General features: G+C 42.2%; 1 protein-coding gene across 2 annotated transcripts in view; it reads right to left on the bottom strand.

The window, feature by feature from the left end:
• HENMT1 (HEN methyltransferase 1) overlaps positions 1-20314 on the bottom strand; it is a 54164-nt gene that overhangs the window by 15902 nt on the left and 17948 nt on the right. For both annotated transcript variants that reach the window (XM_063426131.1, XM_063426130.1), the window contains exons 3-5: positions 9037-9149; positions 6817-6951; positions 1799-1981 (exon numbers count right to left, since the gene is read on the bottom strand). In XM_063426131.1, the coding sequence (XP_063282201.1) occupies positions 1799-1981; positions 6817-6951; positions 9037-9149 (431 nt within the window). The remainder of the gene's footprint in view (positions 1-1798; positions 1982-6816; positions 6952-9036; positions 9150-20314) is intronic.

The following is a 20314-nucleotide window of genomic DNA, read 5'->3' as shown; positions in this document are numbered from 1 at the left end:
GAATCAATGAATCTCTATGAGGAAAGTTCAGTGTCTGCATGCAGAGAGAGGAGACACTGAATGGCAGTGCTGCACATTAGGCAGCACTGCTTAAGGAAGCACCTCTAGCAGCCATCTGAGGAGCGGCCAGTGGAGTTATCACTAGGCTGTAATGTAAACACTGCATTTTCTCTGAAAAGACAGTGTTTACAGCAAAAAGCCTGAAGGGAATTGTAGCTGAGAGCTAGCTATAGCAGGACTTCTTCTCCGCTGGTTGCTCCAACAGCTACTCAGGAACATACAGGATACTTCAAGAAGGCAGAAAACATGTTAGTTAAAGAGGGCCAGAAGGCATATTATCCATAATTTTTGAATAGGCATGAAAAAAAAGGTATTTAAAGGGTGCAGTTTAGGCAACATAACAACTTCATTTAAATTAAGTTGTTATGGTGCAAGGAGGCTCTGGGAGATCTTTTACCTCAAGAGGTTAAACCATTCTTGAGCAGTTAAACCCCAAAATTGCCTACAGTGCTGATCTCCGCTCCCTCCAGTGGAGCATCTAACATTTGAAATTACAGTTGAGGAAAGTGAGTGCTGCCAGGCAGTGTCGCCTCTGATTGGCTGAAAGAGATCAGCTGACACTCTCAATCAATCACTGACTTCCCATTCACAAAACTGGCTTGCAAATAAACGTACCATTTGCAAGCCAGTTTTGTGAATGGGGAGTCACTGATTGGCTGCACCTGGGGGCCTCCTGGCACCATAAAAACTTCATTTAGATGAAGTTGTTTGGTGCCTGGAGTGTTCATTTAATAAACTGGAAAATATCATAAAATGAGTAGTACTTAGCTACACATTCATATATATATGGTACAAAACAGAGAGCAGGTTTAGTGCTAATCAACCAGATAAGGCAGGGCAGGAAACCAAAAAAAGGGGATCCTTCAAACCCTTTTCAGAATCAACAGAATTAAACAAAAGCAAAGAGGCTGCTCCTCCACAAGAATACAATAAAATACTGTTGTCAGTAATTAAATTAAATAGTCCAGAATAAAAAAGGAACACCCCTTTCAATGCAATATAAGTTCTTGGGTAGATGGCAGATTCTGGTAAGATCCATATAGATATGTAAAACAGAAAGAACAGGAAATCCAACAGTGCAAACAAAATCAATATAACCGTAGAGCATATAAAAAAACAGTGGTATCTTACTCACATTTAATGGAGTTGTAGCAGAGTACAGTGGTATAAGCCCCACTTGCGGGATATGTGGATAAGTGTTCAAAGGAGAGGTAGCTTTGTTGAACCCAAAATGAGAAGAATATATAAAGGCAGATAATAGTGCTCTCTGTTGCAATAAAAAAAATGCTAAACTAATATTTGTAGTGAATACTCTACAAATTACTAGGCAAATTGCTCCATGGATAAGGGGCAGATGGTATGACCCCCACCTGGGATTTCTTTGGAGTAGTCAGGAAGCCAGGAAGTAAATAGGAGAAAATAAATGAATCCAAAACAAAAGGTAATTTGGAACAGTACACAAGTATAGTGAGCAAAAATCCTTTATTCAAATAAAAAAACAAGAAAGTAATAATTTCCATATTGAGTTTCACCACGTAAGGCTTTATCAAATGGAAGCAATACAATCATCCTGGCTACATGTATTTTATTGTGTTCTTGTGGCGCAACCTTTTTACATTCATATATATGCATGTTTATTACAGGTTTTTGTATTTAACCAACGTTTGCTTGGAGTACAAGACATAAAAAAACTTCAGGTATCCCTATACATTTTATGTCAACACCAAATTGAACTCACCAGTTCTGGAATTCTTCCCGAGTCCACTCAAACTTGTGATCCAGATGCCTGAATCCAGTAAGGTTGGGAAGTAGGACATTAAATTCTGAATTGGGAGTGCTAACAAGTACAGTATGTGGAGCCATGAACCCAAAAAGTGTGTCCTGGAATTTATCCAGATCACGTGTTTCCAGGTGTTCAATCCTGTAGCAGGAAAATAAGGTACTACTGTAGTCCAAGAGGTAGTCACAGAGTTCCAAAGCATACATTAAAGGTACATTTCTGTCATAAGTGCAAAATATAAACAAGATTTAAAGGGGCCCTATAACCATTGCAGCTCACTATGTTTATGGTGCAATAAGTGTTTGGGCAACATGCGTTGGTTTTCTGCCAAACCAAAGTCTAGATTCTCTGGAGTCAACTGGATATACTTCTGTCTTATTTCTCCTTAAATGGCAATAATAGGCTTAAAGAGCAAAAAAGGTGTCATAAGATCTACCTTGAGTCTCCCCATCTGGCTCATATCTAAACAAAATGTTTCTGGGCAAGCAAATAAAGGCAGAGACACCCAAGGATGAAATTGTTGGTGGCTGGAAATGTAATTTCTAGCTCTTAACCTTTGCTAACAGCTGACATGGTTAAACTGGCAAAGTTTGCAAATGGAAGATTTTCAGTGGTATTTTCTGACAAAAGAAGGACATCAGACTTGCAAAGTAAACTCAGTCCCAAAGAAAGAAAATCACCCACCGCTTCAAGTGATAGATTCATTGGAGTATAAAAAGCACCCTCCAGCTAGAGAGGTTGATGCATGCTGCCCAACAGAACAAAATACATGTGAATAGAACAGTAATGGGATACATGTGGATATGAAACAAACCATCACTAACACGATCCGGCCTACAAGAGCCCACTATGAATACTAGCATTCCTAAACATATGTGTAAATGTCATATATTAGTAAACTGTATAATTTCAGCATAGATTTTATGCTGTAATAACAGTTTTTCTAAGTGACATTAATCCTCATTCACAAAATATTTGGAACCTTTGGGGAGACTTCAAGGTATGTATATTGTGTAAAAAAAAACATTATTCATTTATATACTTACATTTTGACAGTACTTTAACAAATAATGAAAAATATTCTCTAGGTGCAATCTAACAACAAAATATGTATTAAAATTGTTATTTTGTGGGGGCGGAGCCAACTGACGAACGGAGAAGTCGCACTTTTGAGAGCTCTGGACCATAAACTCATGAAATGGGTGATTTTGGCATGGATAATCTTCCCCAACTTACTTTCACTACCTTGTCGCCAAGTGAAAGCTAAGGGCGCTGTGACGAGACCAATCTCGCCACATTGCATTGGAGGAGCCTGGTTGCCCGCCTGTTGCCTCTGGACTATGGCCCCATGTTAAAAAGCTTGATTTTCCCCTGCAAAGACACGAAAGCTTGCCCTGTTTGAGCGGTGATACCCCAGATAGCTATGCCATGGAGCCCATTCGTATACTGAAAGACTATAGGAAAGACTTTGGCTCCATGGCAATTAAACTGTATGTGTGTGATCTGAGCTCCATTCAGTAATAATATGTGCTCAGATCTGAGCTATCTGGGGATATGTTGAATGTACCTGTTTTATGCAATGGCTGCAAAGTTATATATTTTTATGTATTTTATTGTCTTTTGCTGCCATGCGTTCAATGGAGTTTTGCCTCTGTCCTTGGAGATAATTGGATTACTTCCCAATTATCTCCAGGATAGAAGACTCTGTGGAACTGGTTTTGGGCAGAAAAGCCATGCTTCATTTGGTCACAAAGGACTACGATCTATCTGTTGAACCACTGGACCAATTTGTATGATTTTGACGTATGTTTGTATTTGGAGTATGCTGATTCTGAAAATGTAAGTATTTATGCGAATGTGATGCATACTTTATAAGTTATGAATAATGTGGAAAAACTATTTCTCTGCTTGTGATAATTACATTACCCATTGTGTAAGGTAATTGTATCACAGGCAGAGGGGAGGATTTTGTGTGGGAGTGTCTGAGTGTATTGTACGTGTTTATTGGTTGTTTTCAAAAACCCTGTGGGTGGTACTAATGTGTATATAAGAACAATAAACCCACAACTCTGGCTGTTCACTGCTTGACCCTCAACACGGAGCTTTGTCTCGTTCTTGGGGGATTTACTGTATGCTGTTAGAGACTGATTGCCAGGAGTGTAAGCCGCTTGGGTGCTTTTTCTATTCAGCTGCAAGCAGCTATTCGCGAGGTTCCAGTTCGGGAGTTTGGAGTGCTACTTGGTATCCTGTTCGGGAGTTTGGGGTTCCGCAGTAGCTGTGCCTGTGTCTCTGGAAGGGGAAGATCTACTAAACGGCGGTTTAACCCTTTTATGCCTGGGGGTGCCGTTACAGGCGCAAACACAAAAAAACAAAAGCCGACAAAGGCCCTACATCCCGAGATATGGGGAAACTTCTGCAGAGATAGCAAGATAGCAAGCAGCCGCATGGGACAAAATGACGATGGGAGATGAGGGCTCTACTTACTCCTCGGAAGATAACTCCTTCAACATAGGAGCGGAGGCCTCGAGCGCACCACTGCCAGGCCCTAAGCCCAAACAACCCACTACCGACAAGCCAGTCACTACCAACCAGCTCAAGACCCTGTTTGCGGAACAGAGAGCCAACATCGCGGTTGACATGGCCTTCTTTAAGGACGCCCTGGACGGCGCTACCTCCCGCATCGCCTTGCTGGAAGCCACATTGAGTACCCACAACTCACGACTGTCCACGGTGGAACAGAAACTCGAGGCGCTAGACAAGCGGCGCCTGCTGAACGGGTTGACGCCATAGAGGACCAATGAAGGCAATACAACCGAAAGATCCGGGGTATCCCGGACTCCGTGGGCCTTCCTGATGTGCCTCACTACGTCCAAAGGCTAATAGCCCAACTGCTGCCGCCAAAACAGGCCAAGGCGGTGAAGCTCAATGGTATGTTCCGCCTGACAAGATCAGGGGCAGCCCCTGCAGGCGCATCTGCTAACCTATTTGTCCGCTTTCAGTACCTGCATGATAAAGCTCTACTAATGGCCACGATCCGGTGTAAGACCCCTTTACTATTTGAGGGCTCAACCCTGGCCTTGTACCCAGAACTCCCTAGAAGCACTATTAGCTGGCGAAGATCACTGCAACCACTCCTACAACACCTTTAAGCAAAGGACATTTCATACAAGAGGGAACTGCCCAAACAGCTTCTGTTCACCTACTCGAGTGCAACCTATAAGGCACGAAGCCACACGGAACTCAAAGCCCACCTGCGTAGCCTGAGCCTGACAAAGCTACTGAGAGCAGAAGGTACAGGCCTAACTGTCTGAAATCCCTTCATACCGCAGTTCATACCCCGGACCGCCCAGGCGTCCAATGCCTCCACATCCTCAGACCTGAATGGTCACATCTTGACAGCAGCTAAATTCACCTGAAACTGGACTACCACCAAAGACTACTTACCCTCTATTACACGGTCCTCAATTTTATGTTTATCTGTCTTATTTTTCCTTGCGCATAACATGCTTATGTAATTGGGGCATAGCATCATTAATTTCCTGCCAATAAACATCTAGGCTGTGCCACAGCACCACCATTATGAATGGTTTCCTACCTACCCCCCCCCCCCACCCCCCCACCCCCTTCTGCCTGATCATTTTTAGCATATACTCTGCCCACCACTAAAGTACCAGGAAGAGGATACCTCACAGGGGAACAATGATTTTAAGTAACAACCCTAGCCAACACTACCACTTCCCCATGAGGGAATTGTCTGTTAAATAATAATTTGCTCTTGTTACACTCTTTTCTCAAAACAAAAAGTATTTCACAGTTCTCCCAAACCTGTTGTACTCCTGACATATGTAATGGTCACTGTTTTGCATGTCATTTTAACATATACCATCTTGCTTTACTGTTGAATGCCAAAAATAAAGATGTTTTTGGTTTTTTTAATGGTTATTTTGTGTCAGGATACTAGTTGATCCAGCACGCAGAATTGTGTGACACCAAGGACTAAAGGTAACGTCTTAAAGGGGCCTTAGAATGGTCGGACTTAACGTACCAAAGAACAGTCAGGATACTTGCCGAGGTCAGGGATACAGAGGGAGACACAACGATGAGGGAAAAGCCAAAAGTCAAAGATACTAAAAGTCAGGGAAGTCAAAACGAAGCCAAAGTAAAAAAACAGAAATAAACGCTCAGGAACACTCTCTCGGATAACCTACTAAGGGAAACCACGACAGGGCAATGAAGAAAATGAAAAAGGAGTTTAAATAAGCCTGCTTCAGATCCGATTGGACGTACCCGGCCTTTGACCCCAGAATGTGCGTGCGCGTCCCTTGCGTGACATCATACGCACGTTGACGGCGTCAATACTGTGGGTGGACGTGGGGTTACAAATTGTAATGGATCCAAAGCGGCCGGCGGCCTTTAACATGCCGCAGAAGTCAGAACCACTGGTACAGGCCTGCTGAGTGGCACTTTCGTCAATGCCAGAAAGGCATTTGTCATTACAGACACTACGAGGTTGGGCAGAACATGTGACATTTTGTTTGTTTTAGTGCTAGCTATTTATTGAGTTCACACTATAGCATAATGATATGATTTTTTTTCTTCACAATATAGGAGTTAAGATGTTCACAAATTAAATCTTCTTGTATTTATATCTGCTACTGCTTGAATATGATTAACTTTATAACTAAGTTCTTAAAAAAAGAACAGATGATCTATGTCACATTAATTGCTTTAATAATAATAAAAAAAAAGTTAAAAAAGGACAATTGTGCTCTTAAAGCAAACATTCTCAGCTCTAGTTTATGAAATTACATATCAGAAAAAAGCCCTCCTGTAATACATCAGGCTTTTTCCATACCAATTAAATATAAAGCAGATATATTAAAGGAAAAAACATGATGGTAAACAAAAGTATCTACATGAAATATGGATAGTTTGTTTTTTTTAGCGCAACTCATACCCATATTAGGAATACTTACAATTCGATACAAGTTATTAAATCAAAACCAATCAATGCAGGATCTTTCTCAGTCACAGAGCCGTGGTAAAGAGAAACAGTCAGTCGAGTTTTTTTGGGCTCCAAGTAACTGATTAGGAGTGGTTTCAAAGATTCCCTAAATGATAAAAGACACAGTGTGGTAAACAATATGATAAGCACATGTGACCTTATATAACAATTTTATACATGTGGCCACTTGTTTGGCAAATCCTGAATTTCGAAGTTACTGTATTTGCTGTAACTCTCCATGATTTGTATCTTCAGCAGGACGTTGCATAAATCCTCAGCCAATCCTCACTCTGTCATTGTTATTAAAGGCCATGCTGATGATTAGGCCAGTTTCCAGAGGTGAGCAAGCTGGGAAGCTGTCTGGGATCCCGCCCTGGATGCACTCAGGATGTTGTAGCCCAGTCCACTTGTCAGTGCTGAACGCTTCTTTTCTTTTCAGATTTAAAAACAGAATCCTTATCAGCTCCCAGCAGACAGACAGATAAATTATATAACATTATATCACATTGCTGCCAGTCACGTGGTATTCTAGTGTTGAGACCGAACATAAAAAAACAGTTGACCACTGACAACTTGGCAACGCTGTGATGGCCATGCTACCTTTAAGGTATATTACCCAAGTAAGGTGAGAGGGGTGGAATAAACACTGAAGGATAGAACCAAAGAAAAACACTGGATGTAGGCACTGACAGACACTAGGGGGCGCTAGGGAAAGACCCATAAAGGGAGAGCTCAGTAGAGGCACTTAAAGGAACACTATAGTGTTAGGAATACAAACATGTATTCCTAATACTATAGTCCTGGAGTAGCTTTTTAGGTTCCCGGCCCCCTTTAGATTGTAGTGAAAAGGTGATTAAACTTACCTTTTTTCACCTCCCCGGACTCGCCATGGCTGGCCCCTTCTCCGCCATTCTTGATGATCTCTGTCAATCCAATGTTTTCCCATAGCAAAGCATTGGGAGGCTACTGTGTATGTGCGGCAAAATGCATTTCTCCTTATAGAGATTTATAGAAACAATGCATCTCTATGGGGAGCATTCAGCATCTCCATGCATGCTGCAGACACCAGAACCACTACAATAGGCTGTAATGGTTCTAGGGACTCTAGTGTCCCTTTAAGGAGGCTAGGGAAAGACACTTAAAGGGACACTATAGTCACCAGAACAACTACAGCTTATTGAATTTGTTCTGGTGAGTAGAATCATTACCTTCAGGCTTTTTGCTGTAAACACTGTCTTTTCAGAGAAAATGCACTGTTTACATTACAGCCTAGTGATAACTTCACTGGCCACTCCTTAGATAGCTGTTAGAGATCCTTCCTGGGTCATGGCTGCCTAAAATGCATCCAAACATTCAGTATCTCCTCCCTCCGCATGCAGACACTGAACTTTCCTCATATGAGGAGATGAGGAGATGCTGATTGGCCAGGGCTGTGTTTGAATCATGCTGGCTCTGCCCCTGATTTGCCTCCTTGTCAGTCTCAGCCAATCCTATGGGGAAGCATTGTGATTGGATCAGGCTACCATTTCTGATGTCAGCAGACTGCTTGTTTTTTTGTGAGGCAAACAGCATGCAGATCTACAGCTTCTGGCTTGAATACAGTAAGATTTTGCTATATTTATGGAGGCATGATGGGCCCAGGGGGGCTAGATGGTGGTTTTAACACTATATGGTCAGGAATACATGTTTGTGTTCCTGACCCTATAGTGATCCTTTAAAATACTATGAAATGACAAAAGTGGTTACGGGAAGACATACTAACACTAACTTCCAGCTGATATGGGAAATAAGTAATCAAATAGTGATAAAGGGCAAAGTTTGCACTTAAGGAATGGAGGAGTTCCTCTTGAAAGATCCTTTGCAAACTCGCCCAGTTGAGCATATTCCACAAAACCCATGACAGTTTGTATTACATTACCAATAGCTCCATTTAACAATTACAAAATGTGAGGTAAGTGATATGGAAAATAGACAAACTAATTCAATGAATTATATTACAGTGTCCATCACATTCTAAGTTTAAATATGGTTACTATGTCAAGATGTACCCATTACTTTAAAAAGATGTGAGCAACGGACTAATGTTAAAGTGTAATTAAACTCTAATCACACTACATTTTGACAGAAGATCTAAAAAAATAGCACTTAGAGCTGTATGCGGTTTCATAAAATAATCGAATACATAAATTACTTCTTGTTTGTCAGCAATCTATAATCAATGTCCAGGCCTACAAGCTCCTCAATGCAATCACAAAACTTTAACCTTCTCAGAAGTGAACAGTTATTACAGCCCAGGTCTGCAACCTGCAATGCAAAAAGACAAACAGAATGTTCAAATAAATTGTATAAACATGCAACCATTTCCAATATAATATTATGCAGGTGATTAAACAAGTAGCAAAAGCAAAATGAAATGATACCTTTTCAAATATGAATAGTAATGTGAGTACACATTCTACATACAGTACAGATTACCACCAACTGATGTTCAGTGGATGTGCAGGCTGTCTCATGCTGTCTCTGCCCATTAACAGTGTGTCAGCCGTCAGGATATTACTTCATGTTGAATACCGGTGGTCATGAGTCCTGAGCATTGTGAGGAGAGGTTGGCTGCCGCCGCTCCTCACTCCTCCCTGTGATCCGCCTGTGGGCTGCAGAGGGTCCGGCTCTCCTCCTGTAGGAGATACACTCCATGCCAGCACCAATTCCCTCAAGACAGACCTATCACTTGCCTGCAGCAGGACTAAAAAAATTAAACATTTTCCTGCCAGCGCTAAGAACTGCATGTCGCGGGCTATATGAATTCCACATCCCTGTGTGTTAATATGGAATAGCTGCTAACAAAAACAGTGTTACTCTTTAAAGTAGCTAGTTCATAAGTAATAAAGTGGAAAAAACATTTTTTTTAACAGTCTCGATCAAGTGATTGGCACAGTTTTCCATGTGCTTCTCATTATACACAACTTGCTGTTTCGCATGCGTGCGTACTGGTTTTGTGCCAGTGTTATTGCACAAAAAGAGAGGCTCAGAAGACTGACAGGATTGTTTGCTTTCCTTTTCTTTTACTATAAAAACAACATATAGAACATTTAATCCGGCTTTTATGAGACGAGAAATGACTATAAATTTTTCATCACATCACATGATGCAGCAATGGCATATATTTGTTCAAATTATTTATATTTTATTGAAGACTACTGGTGGAACAACAACTTAAAGGACCACTATAGGCACCCAGACCACTTCAGCTCAATAAAGTGGTCAGGGTGCCAGGTCCCTCTAGTTTTAACCTTGCAGCTGAAAACATAGCAGTTTTAGAGAAACTGCTATGTTTCACTGAGGGTTTATCCAGCCTCTAGTGGCTGTCTCGCTGACAGCCACTAGAGGCACTTCCGCGATTCTCACTGTGAAAATCACAGTAAGAAGACGCTGGACATCCATAGCAAAGCATTGAGTAATGCTTTCCTATGGGCGGTTTGAATGCGTGCGCGGCTCTTGCCGTGCATGAGCAATCGGATCTGACGTTGACAGGGGGAGGAGAGGTCACCAGCACCGAAGGAGCCCGTCGCTGGAGAATGGTAAGTGGCTGAAGGGGTGGAGGGGACCTAATGACCCTGTAGTGCCAGGAAAACGAGTTTGTTCTCCGGGCACTATAGTAGTCCTTTAAACTAGAATAGTGGGCCAGGGTGTTGCTTACTCTGTTCCAGGAGAGATAAGCCAAATTGAGGATGATTTAGGTAAATTAGAAAAATGGTCAGAGCTGTAGTAGCTGACATTTAATGTGGATAAGTGCAAGTTAATGCATGTTTGGCTTAAAAAGCCAAGGGCAGAGTATAAAATGTTTGATACAGTCCTAACATCAACATCTAAGGAAAGTGGTTATGGGGTAAATATTTCAGATGACTTAAAGGATCACTATAGTGTCAGGAAAACAAACTAGTTTTCCTGATACTATATGATCCTTGGGGGACCCTCACCCTCAGGGTCCCCCTCCCTTGGTGCTGAAGGGGTTAAAACACCTTCAGCAGCTTACCTTAATCCAGCGCTGACATCAGCTCCCAAGTGGTGCGGAATGCGCATGTGCGGCAAGAGCCGCACGCGCATTCAAACAGTCTATAGGAAAGCATTGACGTTCTGCACGTTGGATGCAAATTTCGCATCCAATGTTGCAGAAGCGCCTCTAGCCTCTAGCGCAACAGCCACTAGAGGTTGGATTAACCCTGCTATGTAAACATAGCAGTTTCTCTGTGAAGGGTTAAAACCTGAGGGACCTGGAACCCAGACCACTTCATTGAGCTGAAGTGGTCTGGGTGACTATAGTGTCTCTTTAAAGGTAGGCAGATAATGTAATAGAGCAGCAGGAAATGCTACCAGAATGCTTGGCTGTATAGGGACAGGTATTAGCAGTCGAAAGAGGGAAGTGCTTATGCCTTTGTACAGAACACTGGTGAGACCTCACTTGGAGTATTGTACGCAGTACTGGAGACCGTATCTTCAGAAGGATATTGATACTTTAGAGAGAGTTCAGAGAAGGGCTACTAAACTGGATAATGTATTGCAGGTTAAAACGTACCAGGAAAGGTTAAAGGAACTTAAAATGATAGAAACATTTAAATACATAAAGGGAATCAACACAGTAAAGGAAGAGACTATATTTAAAAGAAGAAAAACTACCACAACAAGAGGACATAGTCTTAAAGGAGGGGGGCAAACGTTTAAAAATAATATCAGGAAGTATCACTTTACTGAGAGGGTAGTAGACGTATGGAATAGCCTTCCAGCTAAAGTGGTAGAGGTTAACACAGTGAGGGAGTTTAACCCCTTAAGACCGCAGGGTGTTCTATGCCGTCCTAATTTGGATGGCTCTAAATGCCGCAGGGCGGCATAGAACGCCCTGCGGTCTTTTGTACTTACCCGGTCGCTGGCGATCCCACGCCGGCGATCGCGGTATGGGGACTTACCTGGGAGCCCAGGGAGTCCCCCTCTGTCCTCTACGGCCCCCCTGGGCCATGTGATCGCAAGGTCCTTGCGAGGACCCTGTGATCACATGGACGGCATAGCCGTCCAAGGCATTGCCAGCAAGGGTAGTGCCTGTAATGACAGGTACTCCCCCTGCTGTCTGAAAATAAAATAATTAAATGTTAAAACAGTGTAAAAATAAATTATATATACTTAGATCATATATATATTTACTATATATATGATCTAAGTATATATACACATACACATAAATACACATACTGTAATATTAATATATACATAATTATATATACCGTATATATATATATATATATATATATATATATATATATATCTCAAAATACACGTACAATGATATTGATTAAATATATATATAAGTTTCATTATATATTTATTTATATATAATAAAAAATAAATAACTATATAAATACGTTAAAAAATAAAATTACAAAAATAATACAAAATAAATAGATAAAAAATATATATACATGCGTAATTTTGTTCTAACTGTATTTTAAAATTAATATATATATTGATATCAAAATACATGTAGAACGAAATAATATATATATCTATATACATAAGTATATACGTATATATCACTATATATACCTACATATAAATAAAAATTAGGGATCGACCGATTATCGGTTTTTCCGATATAATCGTCCGATATTCTGTATTTTCGGCAATATCGGTATCGGCCAATAGGGATACCGATATTGCCGATAATACCTCCCAGGACCGCCAGGCTCATTACAAGCCCGGCGGTCCTGGGGGGGCGGGCAGCAAGCGTTTACTCACCTCCCAGCAGCTCCTCCAGCTCCCCAGTGTAAATCTCGCGAGACCCGCGGCCAGCTCTGACGGCCGCGGGTCTCGCGAGATTTACACTGGGGAGCTGGAGGAGCTGCTGGGAGGTGAGTAAACGCTTGCTGCCCACCCCACTTCCCTCCCCTCCCCTCCCCTCCCCCAGCTAAGCCAATGCCACTGGACCACCAGGGATTAACATATCCCCCCTCCCTGGCAAGGCAACAAGCAGGGAGGGGGGACAACAAAAAATAAATGATAAATGCTAAATGATAAATGATAATTAAATATAATTTAATGAAATGAAAAAAAAAAAAAATTTAATATAAAAAAAAATATATGTTTTAATAAGAAATGCCCCCTCACACACACACTATTATTAAACACATACACTACACAAACACACTGTGTATATAATTCAGTGTGTTTGTATAGTGTGTGTGTATATATAATGCAGTGTGTTTGTATAGTGTGTGTATATATAATGCACACTACACAAACACACTGTATTATATACACACACACACTATACAAACACACACTGCATTATATACACACACTGCATTATATACACACACTGCATTATATACACACACACACTATATAAACACACACTGCATTATATATACACACACTATACAAACACACACTGCATCCACTACACACACACTGCACAAACACTGCATCCACTACACACACATACACAGCTCCCCTGTCTAAACACACTGCATCCACTACACGTGGCATGTATATTTTGTGCATTTACCTTTAGAAATCGTTTTTTATTTTCCAAAATGGTAAATGTACAGAATATCGGCAAATTATATCGGCTATCGGCCTGAAAGTTCACAGAATATCGGTATCGGCTCTAAAAAATCAATATCGGTCGATCCCTAATAAAAATAATAAAAAAAATTATATACACATATATATATATAATAATTATACGTATATATTTATGTAATAATTTTACATAATTAGGTAATTTTATTAATTACAATTTGCAGGACCTGCCTGACAACCCAGGCCGAAAGTTCAGGGAATTTAGTTTTCTAGCACTATATTTAACCCTGTAACTTTCCAAGACACCATAAAACCTGTACATGGGGGGTACTGTTTTACTTGAAAGACTTCGCTGAACACAAATATTAGTGTTTCAAAACAGTAAAATGTATTACAACGACGATATCGTCAGTGACAGTGAATTTTTTTTGCATTTTTCACATACAAATGGCAATTACACTGACGATATAATTGTTGTGATACGTTTTACTGTTTTGAAACACTAATATTTGTGTTCAGCAAAGTCTCCCGAGTATAACAGTACCCCTCATGTACAGGTTTTATGGTGTTTTCAAAAGTTACAGAGTCAAATATAAGGCTTGCGTTTCAGTTTTTTCACATTAAAATTCGCCAGGTTGCATTTGAGACCGTACGGTAGCCCAGGAATGAAAATTACCCCCATGATGGCATACCATTTGCAATAGTAGACAACCCAGGGTATTGCAAACAAGGTATGTTCAGGTTTTTTTTAGTAGCCACTTAGTCACAAACACTGGCCAAAATTTGCGTTCAAATTAGTTTTTTGCATTTTCAAATATTAACACTAACTTTGGCCAGTGTTTGCGACCAAGTGGCTACTAAAAAAGACTGGACATAGTCCATTTGCAATACCTTGGGTTGTCTACTTTTGCAAATGGTATGCCATCATCGGGGTAATTCTTATTCCTGGGCTACCATACAGTCTCAAAGGCAACGTAACCAATCTTGCGAATTTCAATGTGAAAAAACTGAAAAGTGCAACATGCTATATTTGACCCTGTAACTTTCCAAAACACCATAAAACCTGTACATAGGGGGTACTGTTTTACACGTGAGACATCGCTGAATACAAATATGTGTATGTTACTGCAGTAAAAGCAAACAGTATTTTGACATTCACAGTTAAAATGTCACATAGAACTAAAAAGAATTAAAAAATTCTTATTTTCTCCCATTTTTTAAATATTTTTTTCATATTAAATTATGTTCCATACCTAAATATTTGACGTTAAATGAAAGCCCCGTTTCCCCTGAATAAAATGATATATAATAAGGGGGGGGGGGGTGCATTTAATATGAAAGAGGTGAATTACGGTTAGACAGACATATAACGCAAATGCCAGGTTTTGTTTACGTTTTGTTTTGATCACAACTTGTACATTTGGCTGCGGCCTTAAGGGGTTAAGCATGCGTGGGATAGGCATAAGGCTATCCTATTATAAGATAAGGCCAGTAAAAGTAAAAGTATTTAGAAAATTGGGCAGAATAGATGGGCAAATGGTTCTTTTTTTTTTTATTATTTTTTTTTTTTGCACCAGTATGACATTTTAGGCTTATGCAAAAGCCAAATCACAATACATGTATCCAGTGGGTTACATAAAGGAAATTCGTATTGTTAGAACATGTAACATTTCATACTGTGTTGTATTGGTTGGTTGCAGTCATTCTATCAGGATTTTACTAGTAGAGTTAACTATACTAAAAACAGAACAGTAGAACAGTAAATTCACAAGTCAGACGTTGCATTGCTGCAGAGAATTGTCCAGAGCGACATCCACTATTCAACAGCTGTGGCCTTAGACAGGTCTCATATTGCGACAGGTGATCTGCTTTGTGCTGTGTTTTTTTTATTTATATAAATAAATATATATATATAAATAAATATATATATATAACAATCTTTTGATTGTTGTTTGGGTATTGACTTTATTTTCGTTACATTGCAATTTACTGATGCCACTTAATGCCGTCTGTAAAGGAGACGTCCATAAAACAATAGGGTGAGTGAAGATGTATATTCAGGGGTGTCGTAGCACCCTGTATGACGAAGGGGTGAAGGGAGGCGATGAACTGCTAGTGAATTTTAGGATATGATTCCTCTCGCTCTATGCATATGTTGTGCACCTGGATGTCATCTCTATTGGGCAATTCGGTTATGAGGTCTTTTGTCTGCCGCTGCGTTTACATCTGATTATAGGTATGGAAGTTGAGCAGTCGTAGGAGACACTGATGCTGGTGAATATTTGTTTGGGGGGGTATGGTTTCAATTGATACTCGTGCCATCAAGAGACAGTTGTCGGTGGTGGGTTTGTGCAGCCCTCTCCGTCTCCGATACGGCATCTGCGTCTCCAGTAGACAGCCCAAGTAGAAGTGTTAGGGAGGAGAGAAGAGAGTAGATAGGCCAGTAGAAAAGAGAGTAGAGAAGAGAGAGAGGGAACGGGTAGGCAGTCTGGAGGCGGGTAAACCCCATAGCCAGTATCGACCGTGGCAGCAAGGCGGGCGAGGGGGACAGGAGCAGCGAGGCCAACCCCGGCAGGGAGAAGCAGCAGAGAGGACCAGCCAGCGGTGAGCTAGGAGCACCGAGGGGTGTCCCTACGCGGCGGGCTCAAGATCCTTGATGCCCTCCCCGACACTCCGTTCAACCGCCCATATCAGCTTTTAGCCATGTTTCCCACATCTTTTCGTGTTTCTGCAGGGATCCCCAGGTAACTGCAGTCAGTCTGTCCATGAGACAGGTGTCTTTTATTTTATGTATTACTACGGAGAGAGGTGGGGCATTCACTTGAAGCCAGGTTTGTACCAGGGCTCTACGCGCTGCTAGGGTTAATTTATGGAGGAGTTTTTGCTCTGATCTCACCCAGTTGTCCCGTGTTCTAGAGAGCAGAAAGACCCAGGGGTCGAACTCGACCCTACGCTGAAAGATCTGTGTCAGGAGGTTGCCAACGTCTCTTGCCAGAAAGGTTTTACTACTGGGCCTTCCCCCACAGTTCCTCCAACAGAGGTCGTTGGGGGTCTGCTGCATGTGGTAGAGCTGTACCGGTGTTGTGTACCATCAAACCATGTTTTTTAAGCCTGCTCTTGGACCGTTGTACAAATTGAGGCCAAGTTAATGGCCTCCCAGATTTCCTGCCACTCAACCCCCTCTAGTTGTTCTCCCAAGTCCGATTCCCATTGATCAATATAGCTGAGGCTGCCCCATTCTGTATGTGGGTGTAGATGGATGAGATCATGCCCCTGTGTATTGATTCCTTCAGGCACATCTAGTAAAGTAACATTTTTGCTAGCTAGTTCTTTTATGTTGGGTTGGCCGATTAAATCTTTAAGTTGCAGGTACCTAAAGAAGTCTCCGGGTGTAAGTGTCGCCCTCTCTTTTAATTCGTCAACAGTGAGTATGCGGTCTCCGTTAGTCATATGGCATAGCCTTTGGAGTCCAGCGTATTCCAAGTTTTTAAAGTCTCGGGGTTTCAACCCCGGGGGAATGCTCTGTTCCTAAACAGAGGTGTCATTATGGAAGGGAGCCTCACTAGGCCATATTTCACTACGTATTTGTCCCAGACCTAGACGGAGTTGAGTATGGACGGGCAGTCCGATCTGAGAAACGCCCTGTGTACCTTGGGTAGCCAGATGTAGAATTGGGGGAGATCCGTGCCCGTCATGAGAGACTCTAGATCTACCCATATCCTCCTATTGGGGGGGGAGGGGAGAGGAGTGCCACAGCGTGACCTGCGTCAGCTGGGCCGCTAAGTAGCAATAGAAAAGATTGGGCAGCCGCGTGGAACAGCCGTTGTAATAAGGGGTTCAGTATCGTCGCTAATACTTTCGCTAATAACTTAACGTCGTGGTTGATCAGGGATATGGGTGTATTATTCTCAGGGCTAGTGTTGTCTTTGCCCGGTTTCAAGATTAGGACTATGTTCGCTAGGGACATGTCTCAGTGTAGTCCCTCGTGCTTGGGTGGTGTGCTCTCCAAATGTCAATAAGTCCCGTTTGTTGTATGAAGCGGTGGAATAGTCTGTCATGTGTCCCTCATCCCTGAGAACGCAGTTGTCCTTCTCTAGAGCTCCTATCGCCGGGCATGGGGCTGCATTGAAATCCCCTCCAACGACTACGAACCCGTGGGGAAGGTCTGCAAGTTGGGTCATTAAGTCGTCCCAGAAAGCTGGTGTTGGGTCATTATATTCATATACATTAATAAGGTGCATAGTGTGCGAATATAAGATGCCCAAGAGTATGAGGAACCTCCCCTCCAGGTCTGAGACAGCCTGTGTGACTTGAAGTGGGCATCTATTGTGTATTGCCATGGCTACCCCGTTGCGCTTTGGGTCGGAATGATCGTGCCTCGAAAACAGAGCGATAGGTGTGATCTCTCAGGGCAACATGGAAGCCATGGGGCAAGTGTGTCCCTTGTAAGAATGCAACATCCGCGTTCAAACGTTTAAGTTCGAGGAACATGAGCCTCCATTTTTTGGGGCCATTCAGCCCCTTTGCATTAAGGGATTTTAAGTGTAAGGACAAAAAAACAAAAATTTCAGTTTTCATAGAAACGTAGGTTTCTTTCGGAAAGTACAGTCTTAAAAAAAAAAAAAAAAAAAAAAAAGCCTAACTGACACGTGACGTCCTCACGCTAGTAGAGCTTCAAAGTAAACAAAAGAGCAAATTTATTTTAAGGAGATAGGTATTTGCATATAACCAATGTTTCAGTCCAACTACCTTGACATATTATAGTAATGGAACTAAAATGTTGAATGTATGCTGTTGCACAGCTGTAAAAAAACAAATTACGCTATCTTGTTGATTTTGAAGTCCTATAAGTGTGTTCTTCACTTTGGCTGAGATCATCAAACTTGATTAGCTTAGCCAATCCAATGCTTTCCTATAGGAAAGCATTGGGAGGCTATTGCGCATGAGTGGCAAACAGCTGCACGGCCAATCAGCAACTCCATGGGGAGCATTCAGCACCTCCAAGCAGACCCAATCTAATACACTACCCCCACCCCCTATTCTAATATCGTGCCCCCAAATCCAATAAACCGCCCCCTCCACTCTAATACACTGCCCCTCCACCCAATCTAATACACTGTCCCTCCTCCCTCTACTCTAATTTAATACACTGCCCTTCCTCCCCCAATTTAAAACACTGCCCTTCCCTCCCCCAATTTAATACACTGCCCCCCTCCCTCCTCCAAATTAATACACTGCCCCTGCCAAATTAATACACTGCCCTCCTCCCTCAAATTGACACACTGGCCCCCTCCCTCCACCTAATTTATACACTGCCCTCCCCCCAATTTTACACACTGCCCCCCACCATTCTAATACACTGCCCCACTCCCTCCGCCAAATTATTACACTACCCCCCTCCCTCAAATTGATACACTGGCCCCCTCCATCCCCCAAATAATTACAGTGCCCCCTTCCTCCCCCAAATGAATACACTGCCCCCCACCTCCACCCCAAATCTAATACACTGCCTCCCCCCCTCCACTCTAATACACTGCCCCCCTCCTTCCCCTAAATGAATACACTGCCCCCCTCTCCAATTTAACACACTACACAGGAAGATCCCCCAAGCCCCTCTTCCCCTACCTTAAGATGAGCCGCCTGTCCCCCAGTTCCAGCTTTGCTCTTCTCAAGCAGGCCAGATGCTCCTCTGGCATCGGGAGCAAGAGGGAAGGGGGAGTTGCTGGCCTGTAGGAGCACGCAATCAGTCGTGGGAGGGAAGACAAGAAACAAACAGGAAGTATATTTCCTGTCTTGCGGCTGGTTGCAGCCACAACACAAAGTGGCTCCAGGGCAGGTGGGCCGCAAATAATCCATGCTTGTAAGGAAAGCATGTCAAACCGCAGGCCGCAAGTTTGACATGCTTGCCCTACAAGCATTAAAGCCCACTTTATGTAGGAAGGCATAGAACGCCCTAACATCGTTTAGGGGTTAAAGATTCTGGTCCAATATGTTTACATTATGTGAAATAACTAGTGGGGTACGCAAACTTCCCTTGCTATATGTGTCACCCCTAACGTACAAAGAATCACCAAACCCCTGGTCAAAAATTTAAATATAAAATGTAAACATTGATAAAAGGTAGTAAAACCCGAGTGTGAGTGTGACAAACTCCCCTTTCAAGTGAGTTTGCCACAAACTCCTGGAGGAGCCTGCTTGCCAGCCTCCTGCCCACAGACAATGGGCCCTGTAATATACACTGAAAAGTCTCCGTTCGTGTATTTGGACTATATTGCTCGGGAACCGAACAACCGCACTAACCGGAGACCACCCTGGCGCTTGTTAAGCCTTATTGCTACTTTCTAGTAATTTCCACTGCAGTGTTCGTCTGCCGCATTTCCTATGGACGACCACGAGGAGGTTGCCATCTTGTTTGCATGAACACAGGCAGCGGTGTTTGGTCGTCGAGTTCATGGAACTATTTTCGGACACACAAGCTCCAAACACAGCTGGACTTCCATGATCGCCTGTGTTCAGTTTTATAACACTTAGGAAGACACTGTTCGGTGGAATATGTTCAGTAGTTTGTCCGGTTTTTAAACTACTGAACTAGACCGACCGCAAGCCCTGATTCTCTGATACTGTTTTGGGCATGGGACCATGCGTGAGGTCGGTCAAATTATGACTTTGAGGAAATTACTGTTTAAAGGTATTTTTTTTTTTTTTTAAATGTATGTTTTTTGTGCCTGGAGATAATTGAGTTTAATACAGTGCTGACCTATTTTGTATGGGAGTGTCCTTGACCTGAGAGCCAATGTAATCGTGTGCATGTTTTTACTGTAGTCTACTCTCAGGTCCAAGGGGAGTTCCCCTTGCATGGGGACCTGCATATAAGGCCAGTTGTGGCTGCCATTAAACAG

Source organism: Pelobates fuscus, chromosome 7 (genome assembly GCF_036172605.1).
Source record: "Pelobates fuscus isolate aPelFus1 chromosome 7, aPelFus1.pri, whole genome shotgun sequence".
Lineage (NCBI taxonomy): Eukaryota > Metazoa > Chordata > Amphibia > Anura > Pelobatidae > Pelobates > Pelobates fuscus.
Note: the sequence above shows the minus strand (reverse complement) of the source record. Positions and strands in the feature narration are given on the sequence as shown.